Genomic DNA, 20,790 nt, shown 5'->3' with positions numbered 1-20,790 from the left:
CAGGTCAGCCTGGGCTAGAGTGAGACCCTACCTCGAAAAACAAAACAAACAAACAAATAAACCAGAACAAAAGAATTACTCTATACTTCACTCCAGAAGGTCCAGAAATTAACTTCTTTCTGCATTTCAAAACAGTCTAAATTCTATCACTTAACATAGGCACCATTTAATGCCACAAATTAACTGAGCCATTCTATTGACTTGAAGAGGACTCTGCCAGTCTTGACTGGACTCCTGCAGCAGACACACGTATAGTCCCTGTGACCCTTGCCTCCTGGTAATCACACCTTTGTGTTACTTTGCTAGTGCAGTGTGGCAAAGTGCCACAACTCAGTGATTGAAAACACACATTTATTTTCTCACAATTCTGTAGGTCAGAAGTCTGGGCAGGTCTGGCTGAGTTCTATATTTAGGGTATAAAACAAGACAAGACTAAAACCAAGCTGTTGGCGAAACTGGGTTCTTATCTGGAGGCCAGGAAAGAATTTGTTTCCAAATGTTAAGGTAAATAGAAGAGCAGTTTAGGTTCACAAAGTCCAATCACTGATTACCACACACCTAAAATATCAGTCATCATTGATTACCCTCCAATACTGCTAGTCTAGTTAGAAAACACAGAATGTCCACATCATCCTGAGTCAGTAGAATTAAACCAGTCACTCCCTGAAGTCACAGGTTATGTTCAAAACTCCCAGTGCCAGGGATGGGATACCTGTCTATGAGGTGTTGATCAGGAAGGCTCCTGAGGAGCACCCCACTTCCACCAAACAATATAGATGATTGCCACTACTCTTTGTTGCCCACCAGAGCTGGATGGTAAGACACTGTTGCTGAAGTTTGGTTGCAGAACAGTGAGAAATCAATCTGAAACTGAGCAGGAAGACCACCCCCTGCTCCTTGGCTTTCATAGTGCTGGAAGGTGTTGTGCAGGCTGTTTGAGTAGAAAAGTCATCAATTGTCTTACCCTGCTATGGGCCATGAATGCTACACTAGTGACCTTCCAGGCAAGATGTGACCACTGGTGCAATAGTGGCAGGACTGTTAAGGTGGTAGACAACAAATTTTCTGATTGAATTGGAGGCCCACTCCACAGGAAGGAAGTCATGTTCGGTACTGTAAACTTGGTCAATAGCTCCTGACTGGGGAGGTCATATGTCCTAGGGAGGAAACTAATGATGTTGTTTTTCTAAATAGAAATGTTGTGCCCACCGAGCTTCCTTGTAAATATTTGTTTGTAAACATAGAATAGTGTGACTCTCAGCCTTAGTCAGTGGAGCTGCTTTTTGCCATGAACAAGATTTACTACTGCACAGATCATAACTGGTTAAAGTGCTGAGAATAAAGGACTGTTGAATGCTTAGTCCTAAACAGGACATCAGTATCACCCCCCTCCAAGGCTTAGGGAATATCACTGAAGAAGGGAGTGAAAGAATGTAAGAGCCCGGGGATAGGGAGGAGTCCTGTGGAACACTGTCATTCAGACATGACATGGTTGTCACACTCGTGAACTGGTGGCAGCTGTGGTTACCTGCACAGGATAGGGCCCATCAATACTCCATCATGGATAGGGGAGGGGCTCATGAGGTCTCAGCTTCCTGAGGAACCAGTGGCAGTTAGCAATTGTTGCCACAGAGGGAGATATTTTCTTTAGTGGTATAGCCACTGTTAAGTTGCCCATGCTCAGGTAAATAAGATGCACCTATGCACATGCAAACAACCTAACTAAACTCAATGTGTTCCCCTCCCCCTCACAAAAAAATGACATGAAAGTAGGAAGAGGACTAGTTGTGAAGAAGGGAAATGGAGATTATATGCATGTATAAAGTTGTCAAAAATTAAACTAGTCAGCTATAGACAAATCAGCTTAAACAGCTCTGCCTTCCCTAAAGGGAATGCTGATCTATAGCAGCCAAATATGATCAAAATATTCCTTCCTCTCTGCTTTATAAGATGAACTGTAACTGCTGTGATCTGGGCTTAAAGCTCCCACTTTGTGAGCTGTTCCTTAAATGAACAATAAACTTTAACTTTTAAAAAAATCTGATTTTACTTTTTACACAGCTTATTCTGGTTGTTGACGGGACAGGTTTCCCAGCAGCTGTGGGACTGAAAGCCCCATGTCCTTGCTGGCTGTGCTGGCTGTCAGCCAGTCCACTCTGCCACCCTGCGTCCTTGTGATTGATTTACTCTTCTGGCATCTGCCAGAGGAAACTTTGCTTTTTACAGCGCCTGTGTGATTAGATTAGACCTACCCAATAGTCTCCATTTTGCTTTGTAACGTAACTTGCTTGTAGACGTGAGATAGTCACAGGTACTACCCTTGCACAGAAAATGACCTGAGATTGCCAAGTTGGAGTTTTGAAGAAAAGCAACAGAATGATTCCTGGTCCTCTGTGGGTGGCACTGAAATCAGGAAAGAAGCCATTGGGCATAAGGACCCATGCAGACAGAAGTTCTTGGCAATGTGGACCTGTGGCCTATAACACAACAGGATGATTTTGTGCCCACATAGATACTTGGTATCAAAACCCAGGTGTTCTTCCCCAATACTTTGGCACTATACAAACTAACAGTATATTAACATGGCCTCAGATTGAGCAACCTCAGTGAAATAAAACAAGAATCAAGATGAGTTCTCAAGACAGGCATTGAGTGGGTGTGGTGGCTCATACCTAACATCCCGCATTAGGAGGCTGACATAAAGTGTAAGGTAGGATCATCATGAGTGTAAGGCCAGCCTGGGCTAGAGTGAGACCCTGTGTGTATCTCTCTCTCCCTCTCCCTACCCCCCGTCCCTCTCCCTCCCTCTCTCTCTCTCTCTCTCTCTCTCTCTCTCTCTCACACACACACACACACACATGCACAGGCATGGTGGTGCATGCTTGAAATTACAGCACTTGGGAGGCTAAGATAGGAAAACAGTATGTATTTGAGATCTACATGGATTACATGGAAAATTTGGGGCCAGCTGGGCTACATAGTTACCCCCTGCCTTAAAAATATTCTGAAAAATAGAATTTCATTTCTTGAACTCCTAATTCTGTGGGCAGAGATTTGTATCTGCCCATAGAAATCTGAGTCTGTGCTATCTAAACAGAATACAGTTTTGTAAACATTAAATTATAGAAAAAGCAAGCTGTAGGGATGAGGAAATGGCTCAGAAATTAAAGATGTTTGTTTATAAAACCTACCAGCCAAGGTATAGTCTAGGTTTGATTCCCCAGCATCCATATAAAGCCAGTTGATTTACTAGCAAGAGGCCCTGTCCCAAAAGAAGGTAGGGAACAGACAATCCTCTCACCTCCACACATGTGCCCCCACATGTGTACATATGTGCACAAATTACTTTTAAAATAACTAAAAAAAGAAAAAGTCTTTCTTGCAGAGATTATGATTGTATGTATAAGTAATTCTTTCATCTGTTTTATTAAACTTTTATTGATTTGTGAGAGAGGAGGGAGAGAGAGAAAGTATGGGCATGAGAGAGTCTCTTGGCTTGTACAGGTTCTCCAGACACTTGTACCAAATGAAAGACAGGAAGAGCATTTCACTCCAGAGCAGGAAGCATACTAGGGAAAGTCTGAAGAAAAGGAAATTAGTGACAGCAAGAACTTGCAAGAAGTGTGTCTTTGTCTCTGAGCACATGCATCTGTTGCTACTGCTGAGCACTCGGCTGACAGAGGCTCCAGCTTCTTCACCCAGTGCCAGCAAACCTGCAAGCACTTTCCTGACTCCCTGCAGATTGTGCCAGGTTGGGAACAGCAAGATCCCTAGATGGGACAGCTACCTGGTTCCCTACCTTTTCAGGATGCAGATAGCCACTGTTGGATTACACAGTCCCAGCCCCATAAAAAAAATAATAGCTTGCAAGGCAGCCAGTATAACCAAGATAGAAATTGAATGACAGGCCTGATAATTCCAGCCTGCTAGATAGGTCACCTATAGGGTCTTTATTTAATAGCAACAAGCAATCAAAATATTTTTTGTGGCAAAATATACATGACATAGTATTTATGATTTTTTAAATGTTTTATTTATTTGCAAGCAGAGAGGGAGGAGAGATAGAATAAGAGAGAGGGAATGGGTTCACCAGGGCCTCTAGCCACTGCAAACGAACTCCAGATGCACCACTCTGTGCATCTGGATTTACATGGGTACTGGGCACTCGAACCCAGGCCAGCAGGCTTTGCAAGCAAGCACTTTAAGCCACTGAGCCATCTCCCCAGGCTACATTTTCAACCATTTTAAGTGACCTTTCAGTGGCACTAAGTGCCCTCACATTTTTGTGCAATTATTACCACTAGCTATCTCGAACTTTGTGTGTATGCTTTGGTGGAAATTGAACTTAGTACCTTTCACAGGTTAAGCACATACTACCACTGAGCCACATCTGATTTCTTCTAGATCTTTCACACCATCCCAAACTGAACCTCTGTAATCATTTAACAACTCCCCGTTTCTCTCTCCTTTTCTCTCTCTCTCTCAGCTTCTGAAAACCACTATTCTGTCTGCTCTACAATTTGACTATTCTATTCTCACATATTTCATTCTCATATAAATAGAATCATAGAATATTTGTCCTTTTGTGTCTGGTTTATTTCAATTACATAGCAAAGGTTTATCTTTAAGCAGAGAAATATTTTTAAGTAGACCATTTGTTAGAGCTCATTCTGGCAACTAGATGAGTGAATTAAAAAGGAGTGGGCTGGAGAGATGGCTTAGCAGTTAAGACACTTGCCTGCAAAGCCAAAGGACCCAGATTACATTCCCTAGTACCCAAATAAAGCCAGATGCACAAGGTGGTGCATGTGTCTAGAGTTCATTTACAGAGGCTAGAGGCCCTGGCATGCCCATTCTCTCTCTATCTGCCTCTTTCTCTCTCAAACAAATAAATAAAATATTTTTTAACGAAAATATTTTTTTAAAAATAGAAGCCAGGCATGGTGGTGCATGCGTTTAATCCCAGCATTTGGGAGTCAGAGGCAGAAGGATCACCATAAGTTCGAGGCAGCCTGAGACTACATAGTGAATTCCAGGTCAGTGTGAGCTAGAGCAAGACCTTACCTTTAAAGAAAAAAAAAAATTAAGTGAACTCAGGTAGAAAACTGGTGGACTGTAATATATTGAAGGCAGTGTGAATGAAATGAAGGAAATAAAACTCAAGATATTGCCAGAAAGTAATCAAACAAGGTGTTATGACATGCATAGGGCAAGTGAAAAGAAGTGGTGTGTCCCAGCAACCTGGGATTGAGAATATTAAACATCTGGAGTTGGGGAGGGGCTTATATAATATGTGTATGAATTCTCTTTTAAACATGTTGCTTGAAGTGTCTGTTATACATCTAAGAAGAGATATAGATTAAAGTACTGGACACATAAGCCTAGGACTTAAAAGGAAGGTGGTCAGATGCTATGCATTCCTGTCCATTAGCACATAAAATAGAGATTGCGTTTGAAGGCATGAGTGGATGAGATCCCCTACAGAAAATACAGAGTACAGGGGGAAAAAAGGTCCAACACCAAGTTCTAAGGAATTCCATTATTTAAAAGTGTGATAAATAGGTTTTTCTACTGTTGGAAAATACAGTATTTATAATTGACCTAGCAGCAGAAAGAGTGACACTTTTTTGATGCACTACCCAGCTATATACAGAAGCTTTCAGGGCTGGAGAGATTGCTCAGTGGGTATGAGTGTTTGCTACACGAACATGAAGACCTGAGTTCAAATCCCAACACCCACGTAAAAAAGTCAGGCTTGGTTGCATGTGCCTATAACCTCAGCACTGAGGTGGGCAGCAACAGGAGGATATCTGGGACTCCCTGGTCTGCCAGTCTAACTGAAAAATAATGAGAGACTCTGAGAAATAAAGGGAGAAAGCAATAGAAGAAACACCAGGTGTCTTCCTTTGGCTTCCGTATGTGCATCTGCACATATGTGCATATACCACACACATACACATATTCATGCCACATATCACAAACAAACACATATCACACATACACACACTACATATCATACACGCACACATATCACCCACAACATATCACACATATACCACATAGCACAAACACACACTAGGCATCACATATCACACACACACATATACTCATTTCTCCTCTGGTAATGTCAAGTAACTTTAAAGAGCCTATGCTGAGGAATATTGGAATTATCCCCAGAATAAACTGAAAATGGTAATGCTCCAGCCTTTTTCCTACCCAAGAGTTCTACTAGAACTGCAAAACAATCTCTCAGTTCAGAAAACTATAAAAGAATGAGTCAGTCATACTCTTCTGTAAGAACTTTCAGTAATTTGTAGCTGACAATCAACTGATGATTTCATGTAAATCCAAATTAAAACTGAATTGTTGCAAATGTCAGCCAGTATTATCTGTTTGTTAGGCCTAAATCATAGGTTCTTTCTGAGTGCAGATTTAGTTAATTCATTCAGTTTTAATCTAATCTAGTTGATTTGAAATTTGCTCTACTGATTTATCCTTGTGGACCTATACATGAAGCTGTGGATATACAATGTGTAAGTTAAGTTTATGTGTGTGTTATCTGTAAGTTATTCAGGTAGCTGAAGCTTTTATTTGACTAAAAGTCCGTTATAGAGACCATGATTCTAAAATTCAGCTTGTTTCTGTGCCAAATAGTTAAGCTTCCAAAACTGTGTTTCAGTTTCCAGTGGTTATTAGTCATGCTATGTGAAAAGAACTGGTATGTGCTGAATTGGACTTGTTCTTTGTAATTAATTTTTGGGATTTTATATACAGAATATCATTTAGAGTTAATTTGAATGAATATTTGATGTACACATATGAATATTTTAAGTGACAAAAGATAAGATTTTAAACACAGATTATAAAGGACTGTTTTCAAGAGATAATGGATGTTGTCATTATCATAACTCATCAGTGTTCTCAATTTCAATTACATCATACAGTAGTTTAAGTAACACCATCTCCCAAAGATACCCATGGCTTATCTCCAGAACGCATGGATGTTTATCATGAAGTAGATTTAGTAACACCATCAGCCAAAGATACCTGTGGCCTATCTCCAGAACCCATGAATTAGTTACCTTATATAGCAAAAGTAACTTTTCACGTATAATTAAATGAAAGATTTCTGGATAGGGAAATTATCCTGAAATGTAGGACACTGAATGCAATCACAAGTGTTCTTTTAATAGATTTGCTACAGTATTCTTTACTTTTGCCTTGCTGGGACCAAATACTCCACAAAAATTTCAGGGAGGGAAGGCTTCACCTGACAGTTTCAGAAGTTTCAGTCCATTATGGTAGGGAAGACATGCCAAAGATCATGGGAGCAGGAGTGTGTGATGACTTCTTTATGTCAGGACAGCAGAAAGGGAGCAGAGGGGCAAGCCAGAGCACAGGTGGACAAACCTTCAAAAGCCTACCCTTGCTAACTTACTTCCACAACCTCCCAAAACACATCCACCACCTGTGGACCAGTTGTTAAGTACATGAGCCTGTGGGAGATGTTTCAGACTCAAACTATAACAACTACAGAAGGAAGGTAATAAGGCAATGAGACCTAAATTACAGTGATGTACTCACAAGTCAATTGATAGACACATCGCCCCCCCCCCAAGCAAAGTTGAGAGAGGCAAGCAGTGCAATCTCCTTTGGAACATCCCAAAGAGCACAACCCTTTTGTCACTTTGATATTTGCCCCTTGATAGTGATTTTGGACTTCTTGCCTCCAGAATTGTGAGAACATCAAGTTGTTTTATTTTTTTTTCAGTTTGTTTATTTTTAAATGACAACATTTAGGGTAATGATTATAGCAGTCATAGGGAACTAACAAAGATATTTTAGGTGGGTGGAGGAGTGTAAGGCAGGAAACAGCCCGATTGTCTAGAAGCTGAAAGTATGGCTTCAAGTGGCCAGCAAGTGACAAACTGCAGCAACAATGGCAAAACCATTCTGAGGCTTCAGTACATAAATAGCAGAGAAATGTAAATGAAGAGTCAGGTGGAGCCTAAGAAAGGAGTTAAGAAACTCATACAAAGCTCTCAATGCAGGTATCTAATCCAAGATCTTAGGGCTGCATGCAGCCTAGAATAGTGACAATATGGCCCAACACAAAATCATGAACTTAAATTATTATTACTTTATTCTATTAAAATAAATTTAAGCATTTATTTAAATATATTTAATATTTTTAAAATATTATTTTGTGATTTTTTTTGTAACTTCATTGCTTAGTTCTCAAGCATGAGCTTTGTAGATGACATCATATCATAATGCCAAGCAATATAAATAAGTTCTTGCTGTTTACACACATGAATGGGTTCAGTGTTATGGTGGCATGTTGTCTCCAGTGTGTTATCTTCTGAGCACAGACAATAAAATTTGCACCATCAGATGTTACATGTGCTCAGTGACTTGTTGAGTAAACAGTAATTAACAGTAATGCTTTTTTCCAACATTGCAAGTGATAGGCATGTAATATTATTTTGAAGACATGCCAGTATGATTTGGTTATTAAGGGCACTTCCACACCTCTGCAGTGCCTCACACATTGTCCACCATGCTCTACAATCAGCCTTTCTACCCCACTACAATGGCAGCTAAAACATGGGAGGACCCAAACCTTGTTTTCTATTTCCTTTAAACTACTATTCATGATAAAAGTAAATATAGTCCCTTATCCACTATTTTTTAGGTGATGTGTGTGTGTGTGTGTGTGTGTATCACTTGCATAGGCCATGGTGTGCTGAAGCACAGTAGACAACTGATCATGAACACATGAGGATATGGGGACGACTCAAATTCAAACCACTATACCAAGTGAATTGAAAGAAAAAAGTTTGAAGAGTATAGATGCTAATTTTCAAATGTGTATATTGGTGATGGACAACAGCACTGATGCTACCAATATGGCTAAACATGTCATTTTTGTTAGAGGCATCGATGACAAAGACAATGTCACTGAAGAAATGGTTTTGTTAGTGCTATTAAAAGACACAACTAAATCATGAGACTTGTACAAAACAGTAAAAATACACTACAGCAATTTTTGCCCATTGCTAATTTATCTGGTATAGTTATTGATGGTGCTTCTGCAATGGTAGGTAAAAGACAAGGACTTTTGTAAGATTAATAGTAGATGATGTAGTTGCCACCCCAAACACATGTTTAATGAAGCATCACTGTAAAGTATATCAAGAAAATTTATGCACAGAGGCATTAAAGATGGATGTCATGCAAATCAAGACTATGAATTCCATAAAGGCTAAGGGATTAAATCATTGCCAATTCCAAGGATTCCTAGAAAGTGTTCATGTTAGTGATGACTCAATTTACTTAAGAAGGTAAAATGGCTAAGTTGAGGCTAAATGTTGAAGGTTTTATGACTTTGTGACATGTTATCAAGTTATGTATGGTTCTAAGAACAAAATTTGAGGCTGGGGAGATGTCTCAGCAATTAAAGGGACTTGGTTGCAAAGCCTGTTAGCCTGGGTTTTCAATTACCTAATACCCACATAAATCCAGAAACACAAAGTAGCACATGTGTCTGGAGTGAGTTTGCAGCAGCAAGAGGCCCTGGCATCATGTCCATACTTTCTTTCTTTGCCTCTTTCTTTCTTTTCTTCTTTCTTTCTTTCTTTCTTTCTTTCTTTCTTTCTTTCTTTCTTTCTTTCTTTCTTTCCTTCTTTCTTTCTTTCTTTCTTTTCTTTCTTTCTTTTGTTCTTTCTCTTTCTTTCTTTCTTCTTTCTTTCTCTCTCTCATCTTTTTGCTTGCAAATAATAGTTTTTAAAAAAACAAGAAATTTCATACTACAACTTGATAGTAAAAACTAGCTTACAGGTTGAGCATCTTTAGTGGGTTTAACTGCTTTTCAAAATTTGTTTTAATTTTATTTATTTTGAGGGAGAGAGAAAGAAAGAAAGAAAGGAAGGAAGGAAGGAAGGAAGGAAGGAAGGAAGGAAGGAAGAAAAGAAGGAAGGAAGGAAGGAAGGAAGGAAGGAAGGAAGGAAGGAAGGAAGGAAGGAAGAGGAAGATAAAGAGATGGAGAGAATGGGTGCACCAGGGCCTCCAGCTACTGCAATTGAACTCCAGACACATGCACCACCTTGTGCATATGGCTTACATGGATCCTGAGGAATTAAACCTTGGTCCTTTGGCTTTGCAGGCAAATGCCTTAGCCACTAAGCCATCTCTTCAGTCCTTAACTGCTTTTTAAAATGAGTTCAGCATGTATCTTCAAGGTGAAACCAATTTAAAAATACAGTGTTTCAAATCCTAACAGCTTTCCAAAGGAAAATGAAATTAAGCAAAACAATTTATGCATTTGCATATGTTGGCTAAACATACTCCTGTGAGCAGTAAAAATATGTAGTCTTGCTTTTTTATTTAAAAAAACTCATTTGCAGCTGGACATGGTGGTGCATGCTTTTAACTTCAGCATTCAGGAGGCAAAGGTAAGAGAATTGCTGTGAGTTCAAGGCCACTCTGAGACTACATAGTGAATTCCAGTTCAGCTGAGACCCTACCTCGAAAAACCATTTTAAAAAAAGTCACTTGCGGGCTGGAGAGATGGCTTAGTGGTTAAGCTCTTGCCTATGAAACCTAAGGACCCCGGTTCAAGGCTTGATTCCCCAGGACCCATGTTAAGCCAGATGCACAAGGAGGTGCATGTGTCTGGAATTCATTTGCAGTGCCTGGAGGCCCTGTTGTGCCCATTCTCTCTTTCTCTTCCTCTTTCTCTCTGTCTGTCGCTCTCAAATAAATAAATAAAAATAAAAAAAAAAGTCACTTGCATGTGTATGGGTGTATGGGCATACCAGGATCTCTTGCTGCTGCAAATGAATGCCTGTCTGGCTTTACCTGGGTGGCTGGGGTATTAAAGACAGGCCTGCAGGCTTTTCAAACAAGTGCCTTTAACCACTAAGTCATCTCCCCAGCACTTTGCTTTTTGATTTGATACAGGAATTTGAAAACAGATTTTAAGATTTCCAGAAATTTAAACAATATCTTGGTATATTTATAATTCCACTTTAAGTCAACATAAATATGTTATCTGCATGGAACTGTAATATGGCATTTAACTTAAAGGAAAATTTGATCATGTCTCTTTACTAAACATTTATAGGGCATATTATATGGAAGGTTCATTGTGGTGAGGAAAGCATGAGAGGACCAGCCAGCTGGGTGTTATATCTGCATAACACCCCAAGGCCCATCCCAGTGACACACCTCCTCCAGTGAGGCCTTACCTCCCATGGGCTTTACCAACTGGAGATTAAGTATGAGACTTACGAACACATGAGGCTATTGGAGACATTTTATAGTCAAATCACACACCTATCTTTCCAGAGACATGTGCCACTCACCGTATAATTACGCCTCATTCATATCATCACCTTTTTTTGTTTGTTTGTTTTTTCAAGGTAATGTCTTACTCTAGTCCAGGCTGACCTATAATTCACTATGTCTCAGGGTGGCCTCGAATTCATAGCAATCTTCCTACCTCTGCCTCCCAAGTGCTGGGATTAAAGGCGTGCACCACCATACTCAGCCCATGTCATCAATTTTTGGCATATTTTGCACTTGTGAGCAATTGTTTTTAGGAATAAAGTAGACTAAGAGTAAAGTTAAAACCAAAATATCTGATGAGCACCTTGATAATGCATTAAGAATTGCATCGACCACTATAGAACCAGATATTGATGAACTAGTTTCTCAAACACAGTGTCAAATGTTCTAATGGTTTTGTGATACCTCTTTTCCTTTACTTTTAGAAAATTTTTATTTGAAAAGAAAATCTCAGAAGTAAACCCTGTGAGCTAATCAACCAACCAGCCAGGTCAGATGTGCCCACTGGTGCAGGAGTGGCATGGCTACTATGTGGATAACCAATTACTCTCTGATTGAATTTGACGCCCTGGTGTGCCTCTACACACACACACACACACACACACACACACACACACACACACACACACTGTCAAGTAAATAAATAGTCTTTAAGGGAAAAAAAGCAAAGGAAGGACAACTTTGAGAAAGGGAAAGGGGACAGAAGCAGGGAAGGACTGAGAATGGAGGAGGGCTGTGGGGAAAGTAATTAAGAATGGAAAACAATGACACATATGAAAGCATCACAGTGAAACCCACTGCTTCAAAAGATGGAGAAATAAAAGGTTTTATGGTAAATACATGTAAAGTTGAGTTGAAAATATAATCTAATGATATTTTTTACACTCACCATAAAGAACTATAAAAAAAATAAAATTAAGGGATAGAGGGATGGCTTAACAGTTAAAGGTGCTGGCTTGCACAACCTGCTGGCTTGGATTCCATTCCCAGTATCCAGGAAAAGGCAGATGCACAAAGTGGTGCATGCATCTGGAATTCATTTGCAGTGGCAAGAGGCTCTGACTTGCCCAGACTTGCTTGCTTTCTTTCTCTCTCGCAAATAAAGAAAAATATTTTTTTAGTTTTTTGTTTATTTTTTTGAGAGTAACAGACAGAGAACGAGGCAGAGAGAGAGAGAGAGAGAGAGAAAGAGAGAGAGAGAGAGAGAGAGAGAGAGGGAGAGAATGGGTGCGCCAGGGCTTTCAGCCACTGCAAACGAAGTCCAGACACATGTGCCCCCTTGTGCATCTGGCTAACGTGGGACCTGGGGAATCGAGCCTTGAACCGGGGTCCTTAGGCTTCACAGGCAAGCGCTTAACTGCTAAGCCATCTCTCCAGCCCAAGAAAAATATTTTTAAAAATTAAATTGAAGCACTATTTAGCATTCGTCAATTCCTTGAGATTCTAACCTGCCCTGGCATGCTTAAATTGCAGGATGCAGCTCTTCTTCTGTTCCCACATCATTATCACTTACTTAAATATATAACATCACTGTGGACATTTGAAAAAATTGTTTAAAATTTTAAAAAATTTGTAAGCAGAGTGAGAGAGGGTGAAAGAGAGAGCGAGAGAATGGATGTTTGAGCCTTTTGCCACTGCAAATGAACACCAGGTGCATGCACCACTTTGTGCATCTAGCTTTACGTGAATACTGGAGAATATACCTTGGGCTGTCAGACTTTGCAGGCAAGCCCTTTAATCTCTGACCCATCTTCCCAGCTCCAAAATTGTGTGTTTGTATGTGTGTGTGTTTGTGGAGTTTGTGTACCACAGCATGCATGTGGAGGTCAAAGAACAACCTCTAGTGCTGTTCCTTGCCTTCCCCCTCATGGAGCAGGGTCTCTCTTGGCAGGGTGTCTCTTGTTTGCAGCTGCGTTTGCCAGCTTCTCCGCAGGCTTTAGGACGCTTGTCTCTGCCTCTCTTCTCTCTGTAGCTGTGCTGGAATTACAGATGCCATCTTCACGTGGGTTCTGGGGATCTGAACCCAGCTGTCAGGCTTCGGTAGCCAGCACTTTACTCCTAGCCAGTGTTGGCTAATTTAAGATTTAGGGCTATGCCCTAACAGGCCGACGTGTAATTCACTCCCTCCGCTCTTTCTTCTCCCGAGGACAGGTTATGCTTGTCCCTTCTTTATTATAACGACAGCAAAATTCATTCCCTCCGCTCTTTCTTCTCCCGAGGACAGGTTATGCTTGTCCCTTCTTTATTATAACTACAGCAACGTATAGTTGCCACTTGTCAACTGGACGTCCCTGGGTTACACTTCCCAGACCACTCCACACATAATTCCTTTACTTATCTTCTGGAAAGAACTTTTTTCAAAATCTAAATGCAGATGTTTTTGTTTAGATGTTTAAACTAGACACAGAGAAACACACTTTTTTGTTGTTGTTGTTTTCCTGAGGTAGCGTCTCACTGTAAGCCTAGGCTGATCTGGAATTCACTATGTAGTCTCAGGGTGGCCTCGAACTCACAGCAATCCTCCTATTTCAGCCTTCTGAGTACTGGGATTAAAGATGTGTGTGCCACCATGCCCAATGAAACACAGTTTTTAAAAAAATTTTTGGTCATTTTTACTTATTTATTTGAGAGTGAGAGAGAGAGAAAGAGGCATATACAGTGAGAGAGAGAATGGGCGTGCCAGAGCTTCCAGCCACTGCGAACGAACTCCAGACGCATGCGCCCCCTTGTGCATCTGGCTAACGTGGGTCCTGGGGACTTGAGCCTCGAACTGGGATCCTTAGGTTTCACAGGCAAGCGCTTAACCGCTAAGCCATCTCTCCAGTCCGAAACACAATTTTTAATAATGCTACAAACTCACCTGAAACTGCCAGAGCACTTGCAATACTGTTCCTTAGTGAATTTCTATCATGTGCTGACTTTGGCCTGAAGTAGAGATTAAACTTAAACTGACCTCAGTTTAACTTAATGGGTCTTGTGTTTGCCAGTAAAGGAAAATAAAATTGGGACTATGTATAAAATACGGGCTATTTATGAAGTGTATCTAAAAGAACTAAAAAAAAAAAAAAAATACATTCTTCACTTTTTGAGGAATGGAACTATACTCAAAAGCCTTTATAATAGATCAGTGTTATTTTTATCTTTATTTACTTGTGTATGCATGTTCATGAACATGCAGAGGTTCTAAGACAGCCTTGAGTATTTTTCTTCAGGCACTGTCCACCTTTCTTTAAAAAAAAATAATTATGGAGTCTGAAGAGATGCCGCAGCAGTTAAGGAGCTTGCCTGCAAAGCCTGAGGACCCATGTTCTACTCTCCAAATCCCATGTAGGCCAGATGCACAAGGTGATGCAAGTGTGCAAGGTCGCACGTGCACAGGTGGTGCACACATTTGGAGTTCACTTGCAGTGGCTGGAGGATCTGGCATGCCAATTCTCTCTCTCTTGCTCGCTCTCTCTCATAACAAAAGAGGCCCATCTGTTGGGCTTACTTCAGAAATTTTTTAAAAAATATTTTATTTATTTATTTGAAAGAGAGGCAGAGAGAGAGAGAGAGAGAGAGAGAGAGGGAAAGTATAGGCATGGCAGGGCCTCTTTTCATTGCAAATATACTCCAGGGCATGTGCCACTTTGTGCATTTGGCTTTATGTGGGTACTGGGGAATCAAACCTGGGCCACCAGGCTTTACAAGCAAGTGCCTTTATCCATTGAGCCAGCTCTCTATCCTCACAGTCCAAAGGGTCTCTCGCCAGTCTGGAACTCACCACAGATTAGACTGGCTGGCCAATGAGCCTCAAGGACCTACCTGCCTCTCCATAGCTGGGACCACAAGTGTGTGCCACCATTTCTGGTTTTTTAAATGAATGATCACACTCAGGTCCTCATGATTGAGTACTTTACTGAGCTATCTTCTCAGGCCCCTGTAGCTCCTAAAATAGTTTTATTTATTTATTTGCTGACGAGAGTGAGAGAGAGAGAGAGAGAGAGAGAGAGAGAGAGAAAACAATGGATGGGCCAGCGCCTCTAGCCACTACAAATGAACTCCAGATGCATGCGCCCCTCTGTGCATCTGGCTTTACATGGGTGCTGGGGAATTGAACCTGGGTTCTTTGGCTTTACCTCCAAGTGTCTTAACCACTAAGCCATCTCTTTAGCCCTAGTTCCTTACTTTTTATTTAAGTTTTTTGTTTATTTTATTTATTTATTTGAGAACAACAGAGAGAAAGAGGGAGAGGGAGAGAGAGAGAGGGAGGGAGGGAGAGAGAGAGAGAGAGAGAGAGAGAGAGGGAGAGAGAGAGAGAGAGGGAGAATGGGCACGCCAGGGCTTCCAGCCACTGCAAACAAAGTCCAGATGCGTGTGCCCCCTTGTGCATCTGGCTAATGTGGGTCCTGGGGAATGAAGCCTCATACCGGGGTCCTTAGGCTTCACAGGCAAGCGCTTAACTGCTAAGCCATCTCTCCAGCACCTTAGTTCCTTATTTTAATGTTTGTATTTATTTTGAGAAATACGTAAAAATCATCTCAATCCTGTTTTTCTTGTGCTGCTTGGAATTGAAGTCAAGGCATTGTGCACACTAAATAATCATCATACCACTGAACCCCAGTTCCAGTACCTATATAACAGAATCTTTAAAAAATGTATTTATTTGAGAGCGAGGGAGGGGCCATGGGGGAAAACATTCAGACTATAGGTATGCCAAGGCTTTTTGCATTGCAAACACCAGATACATTAACCACTTTGTACATCCAGCTTTATGTGGGTGCTGGGGAATCAAACTTGGGCCAGCCAGCTTTGCAGGCAAGTCCCTTTAACCACTGATCCATCTCTTCATCCTCAGAGTGCCTAGTTTTAAACTACAAACCAATTTTGACTACAAATATAGGTAGTTTGTGAATTATTTGTAAGGGTTAAGTAAGCATACTTATCCTTCATTCTTCAGACAATAATAGCCATAGTTATCAAGTACAAACACTTCAAAGCAACAAAAATCTTGTCCCCTTACTTTCAACAACTATTGTTAGTTCCTGGTCATCAAATTCTTTCTCAATGTGGCTGTCATCTACTTCCTATGAAACAGTCCCATTGTTTCCTCTATTTTCCCTCAAATTATTATGTAGTTCTTTGTTTCCCTGAGCAATTAGGCATGTTTATTAGTGAAGATAGACCTTTAATACTATGTAAAGCTAGTGAGACCATGTCTATACTTACAATTGTCACAAAATCTCCTGCTTCTATTTTTCTCTCACTTTCTCTGCCTCTTCTCTCTTATCTCTCTATCTCTTTTATAATACTTATTTTTTTCTTCCCTCTCTTCTTGGGCACCTGTAAACTCCCAGTACCAGAAGGTTGCTATCATCTACAATGAGCTCTTGATCAGAGAGACCTACAAGGTTTCCCAAAAGAAGACAGATTTCTGTCAGAGTACTTGATGACCCACCAAAGGTTAGTGGTAAGACCGTACTGCTGAAGGCACCATATGCTGCTAGCACATAACAGGTCGTGACATAGCTGGAAGCTGGAAGAGAGTCAGGCCCCAGACAGTAAGCACGTCTAGGGCCAGAAGGTGCTACATGAGCGACTGGGGGAAAATGATATATACCTGTCCAAGCAACTCATGGTCTAACCTACTTTAGCGGCAAACAACTTGATGTGATCCTCACACAAGTGCAATAGTGGTGCACAGCCAGAGTGGGAAACCAACTGCTCTTGATTTGGCTAACTGATCTGCTCAGTAGAACGGAACCCATAGCTGGAGCTGTGAAACAAGTCAAAACCATATCCAAAAATGAACCTGCTCTCCATTATCAAGCTTCCACCAATTGTGGGCTAATCTGTTTCTCTTTTTCAGATACACGCAGATCCTAAGGAGAGAACCACCCCATCATACCTCAAAAGGGCCCCAGCTGAAACTAAGAATAATTGGCGAAACAAGCAAGAGTGCTGTTTTCTTCGTGAACCTGGTACCAGCACAAGGGTGAAGGAGATAGACACAGAGAATAACCAACTCCTACCAAACCAGATACAAAAGACATAGAGACTCCCAAGACCTCATCACTGAAGCAGATCTAAAATGAACCCAACATGGCTCAGGGAAATTTGCAGAAGAGGGGGTGGAAAGAATGTTAGAGCCATACACTGGGTCATGATACACAGAGACATTTCCTCCTACCATAACTGATGGCTGACCTCACAATGCACGACCCATATACTCCAACAAGAAGGGTCCCTGTGGAGGGGGAGGACAGGGAAGAGGCTAAAAATGGTACCAACTTGACTGTATTCACTGAGTACAAAAATAGGTTTTAAAAAACCTGAAAGTTAGTACTTTTTAACAGCGGATGACTTGGTATCTATTTTATAAGGTAAAAGGAAAGGTTTTGTATGGGGGGGGGTAGTGGTGGCCTCAGTGCTCTTTATCCTTTTCCTTGAATCTCCAACTTTCAATGATTAGGCCTTATGTCACCTATCACTCAGTTATAAAAGACGCTTACTACTTGGGATAAAGATAACAACTTTATTATGTATTTTTAGCATCACACACAATTTTTTATAACTCAATATATGGTAAAATAGAACTTATGACATTGAAAGGGCTTACAAAGCTTTTGGTATTGAACAAAATAGTTTCACATTTTCCTACTTTTGAGACACATCATCTGAAATGTCAAATTGCTAAGTCTTGACAACCCATTTTACAGATATTCAAATCAAAGGCCAAAATTGCACATGATATTTAAGCAATGTGCTTGTATGTTCTAGGTACAGGAATAGTGTCTGTCACATGGATTCATATTTCAAAAGTGGACACTTGTATGTTCTAGGAATAGTATCTGCACATGGATTCATATTTCAAAAGGGGACATTTGCTGGGCAAGTGCTCTGCTGATGCTGCTCTATGGCTTTCATTTGCTGAATATCATTTTTCAAGGCACGCACTACTTCATGACCTGCTGCATTTAATTCCTACTATTTCAAAATACACTTAATGATAAGAAATCTACAAGTAAATTAGTAGAAAATTTACTATTGGAAAAAAATTCCTATTGCCATTAGGTTTGGGCTCATTAACAAGAAACACATTCTCTAAATTTTACTATTTTTTTTAAATTGCAAGATTAAATGGCTATTTTTATATTTATCTTTTTTCTAGTTTTTTTTAAAGATAAATCAAAAGTATATAGACTTTTGATGAATCCATTGATTATTACTATTTAAAAATGCTGTATTTTCTTTTGGCATACTATTCATAATAAAAAATATACTTAGATTTCCTAATAAATTAACAAGACAGGAACACATTTAAAACATTTATATTTTAATAAGAAAGTATATAACATGGGCATGACATATAAATGCATATAAATTAGTGTGTTAGTTAAGTATGCTAAATTGAGTAGTACTTAGTGAATGAATAAGCAGCAAACTCATTCTAAAGGCGCTCTTGGGTTGGTGTCTGCAAGTGGAATGATTTAAGATATAAGGGAAAACACACAATGATATATCCATTCTTGTTGTTCATTCAGAGGCATTACATGCTGACAAACCTGCATAGAAACACAGAAAGATTTTATTTTTCTTTCATAAATTTTTGAGATTTGCTAATTTTCAGTAGGACAAAGATTATGCCCTCCAGTGTCAAGCTGTCACTAGTTTTTGGCTAAAAGAGTGGTTATGGTTACACACATCAAATTCTCCCTAAATTAATAATGCTTATCCTATTTAAATGATGCTGACTTCACTCTTCACTGCACAATCTTTTTGTTTTTTTGTCAGAAGGTAGCAAGACCCGAGAAGATAATCTACCCCTTGCACTTCAGCCAGGCCACAGCTGAAACCACAGAGGAGTTAGGTAGATGAACCTGAGTGTTGCTTCCATGCTGAACCTGATAATCAGAGCCAGAGTGGAGGAGACAGACCCTGAGGATACTCAACACCTACCAAAGCAGAGATCCAGAGGCTACTAAGAGCTTATCACTGAAGTAGACTTAAAACTCACCCACCACAGCTCAGGGAATTTTGAAGAAGAGAGGGCAGAAAGACTGTAAGAGCCACAGGTTGAGACACCATGTCTAGAGGCATCCCCCCCCCCCCCGCCCACAAATAACTGATTGCTCCACCCACAACACATAACCCACAATCCTATGAGGAACACCTGAAACCTCACTGATTAGTGTTCCCAACAGAATGGGGGCAGGGACAGGGAAAAGAGGGTCCAACACATGATGTATCCATATGAAATATGTTGTTAATAATAATAAACACAGAAAGCTTTTACTTTTCTTTGATAAATTATTGAGATTTGCTAATTTTCTTTCTTTCTTTTCTTTTCTTTTTTTTTTTTTTTTGGTGTTTTGAGGTAGGGTCTCACTCTAGCCCAGGCTGACCTGGAATTCACTAAGGAGTCTCAGGGTGGCTTCGAACTCACAGTGATCCTCCTACCTCTACCTCCCGAGTGCTGGGATTAAAGGCATGTACCACCACACACGGCTTAAGATTTGCTAATTTTCAATAGGATAACATTTCAAGGCCTGGAATAACAAAAATCCTGTGAAACTAGGTGCAACATATGTCTGTAGTCCCAGGTACTTAGAGAATAGTGAATTACTGGGCTGGAGAGACGCTTAACAATTAAGGCACTTGCCTGCAAAACCTAAGAATACATGTTCAACTCTCCAGGTCCCACGTAAACCAGATGTGCAAGGTGATGTAAGTAAGCAAGGTTGCACACATACACACAAGATAGCACTTGCATCTGGAGTTCGACTTCAGTGGCTGGAGGTCCTGGTGTGCTAATTCTCTCTCTTTCTCATAAGAAAAATACAAAAAAAGAGAATAGTGAATTACCATTGTTGACTTTGGGGCCACTTCTACTGCAAATATGTTGAGACCTCTGTTGTTGACACAGTTTTCACTCAGCTCATTGTTGATGTGAATAATTACTTTATTATCTGACTGTTAAGAAAAACATGTAAATCTCTAAATTTTAAAATAAATGTAAGTATAAACCTTAAAATTAAAATTAAAATTTTGTTTTCTTATAATCCAGTCCATTACAAATTCATACAAACTGACTCCTTCTCTATTCTCTGTATCACAAGTTTTCTTCATTCATTCACATTCTAACCTGTTACCAATTATATAAGCTCCTTCTTCTAAATGGGACTTGGATGTCCCCTTTCAGTCTTCATTTCCAGACCACTGTTGATACTATGGGCATGTTTTCTTCTCCTTGTCTTATTATAGTAGTGATCTATTTTCCTTTTATCTCCAATTTTTTCATTTTCCATCTACTCAACACTATTTCCCAAGTACATCCATTTAATTGTGTACCTTCTTCATTCACACATTCAATAAGCACATATTTATCTAATAGTAACTGTATGTCAGGCATTATTTCGGGTTCTAGAGACAGGGAGATATAAAATACAACTGTAACAGGAT

At 40.1% G+C, this 20,790-nt stretch overlaps 1 protein-coding gene across 2 annotated transcripts in view; it reads right to left on the bottom strand.

Annotated features, from left to right (window-relative positions):
* Positions 1–18,575: 18,575 nt before the first annotated feature.
* Efcab7 (EF-hand calcium binding domain 7) overlaps positions 18,576–20,790 on the bottom strand; it is a 61,555-nt gene continuing 59,340 nt past the window's right edge. For both annotated transcript variants that reach the window (XM_045151151.1, XM_004663190.2), the window contains 2 exons: positions 20,194–20,301; positions 18,576–18,893 (listed from right to left, as the gene is read on the bottom strand). In XM_045151151.1, coding sequence (XP_045007086.1) covers positions 18,819–18,893; positions 20,194–20,301 — 183 coding nt within the window. In that variant the 3' untranslated portion in view covers positions 18,576–18,818. The remainder of the gene's footprint in view (positions 18,894–20,193; positions 20,302–20,790) is intronic.

Source organism: Jaculus jaculus, chromosome 5 (genome assembly GCF_020740685.1).
Source record: "Jaculus jaculus isolate mJacJac1 chromosome 5, mJacJac1.mat.Y.cur, whole genome shotgun sequence".
Classification (NCBI taxonomy): domain Eukaryota; kingdom Metazoa; phylum Chordata; class Mammalia; order Rodentia; family Dipodidae; genus Jaculus; species Jaculus jaculus.
This window is presented reverse-complemented; position numbering and strand designations above follow the sequence as displayed.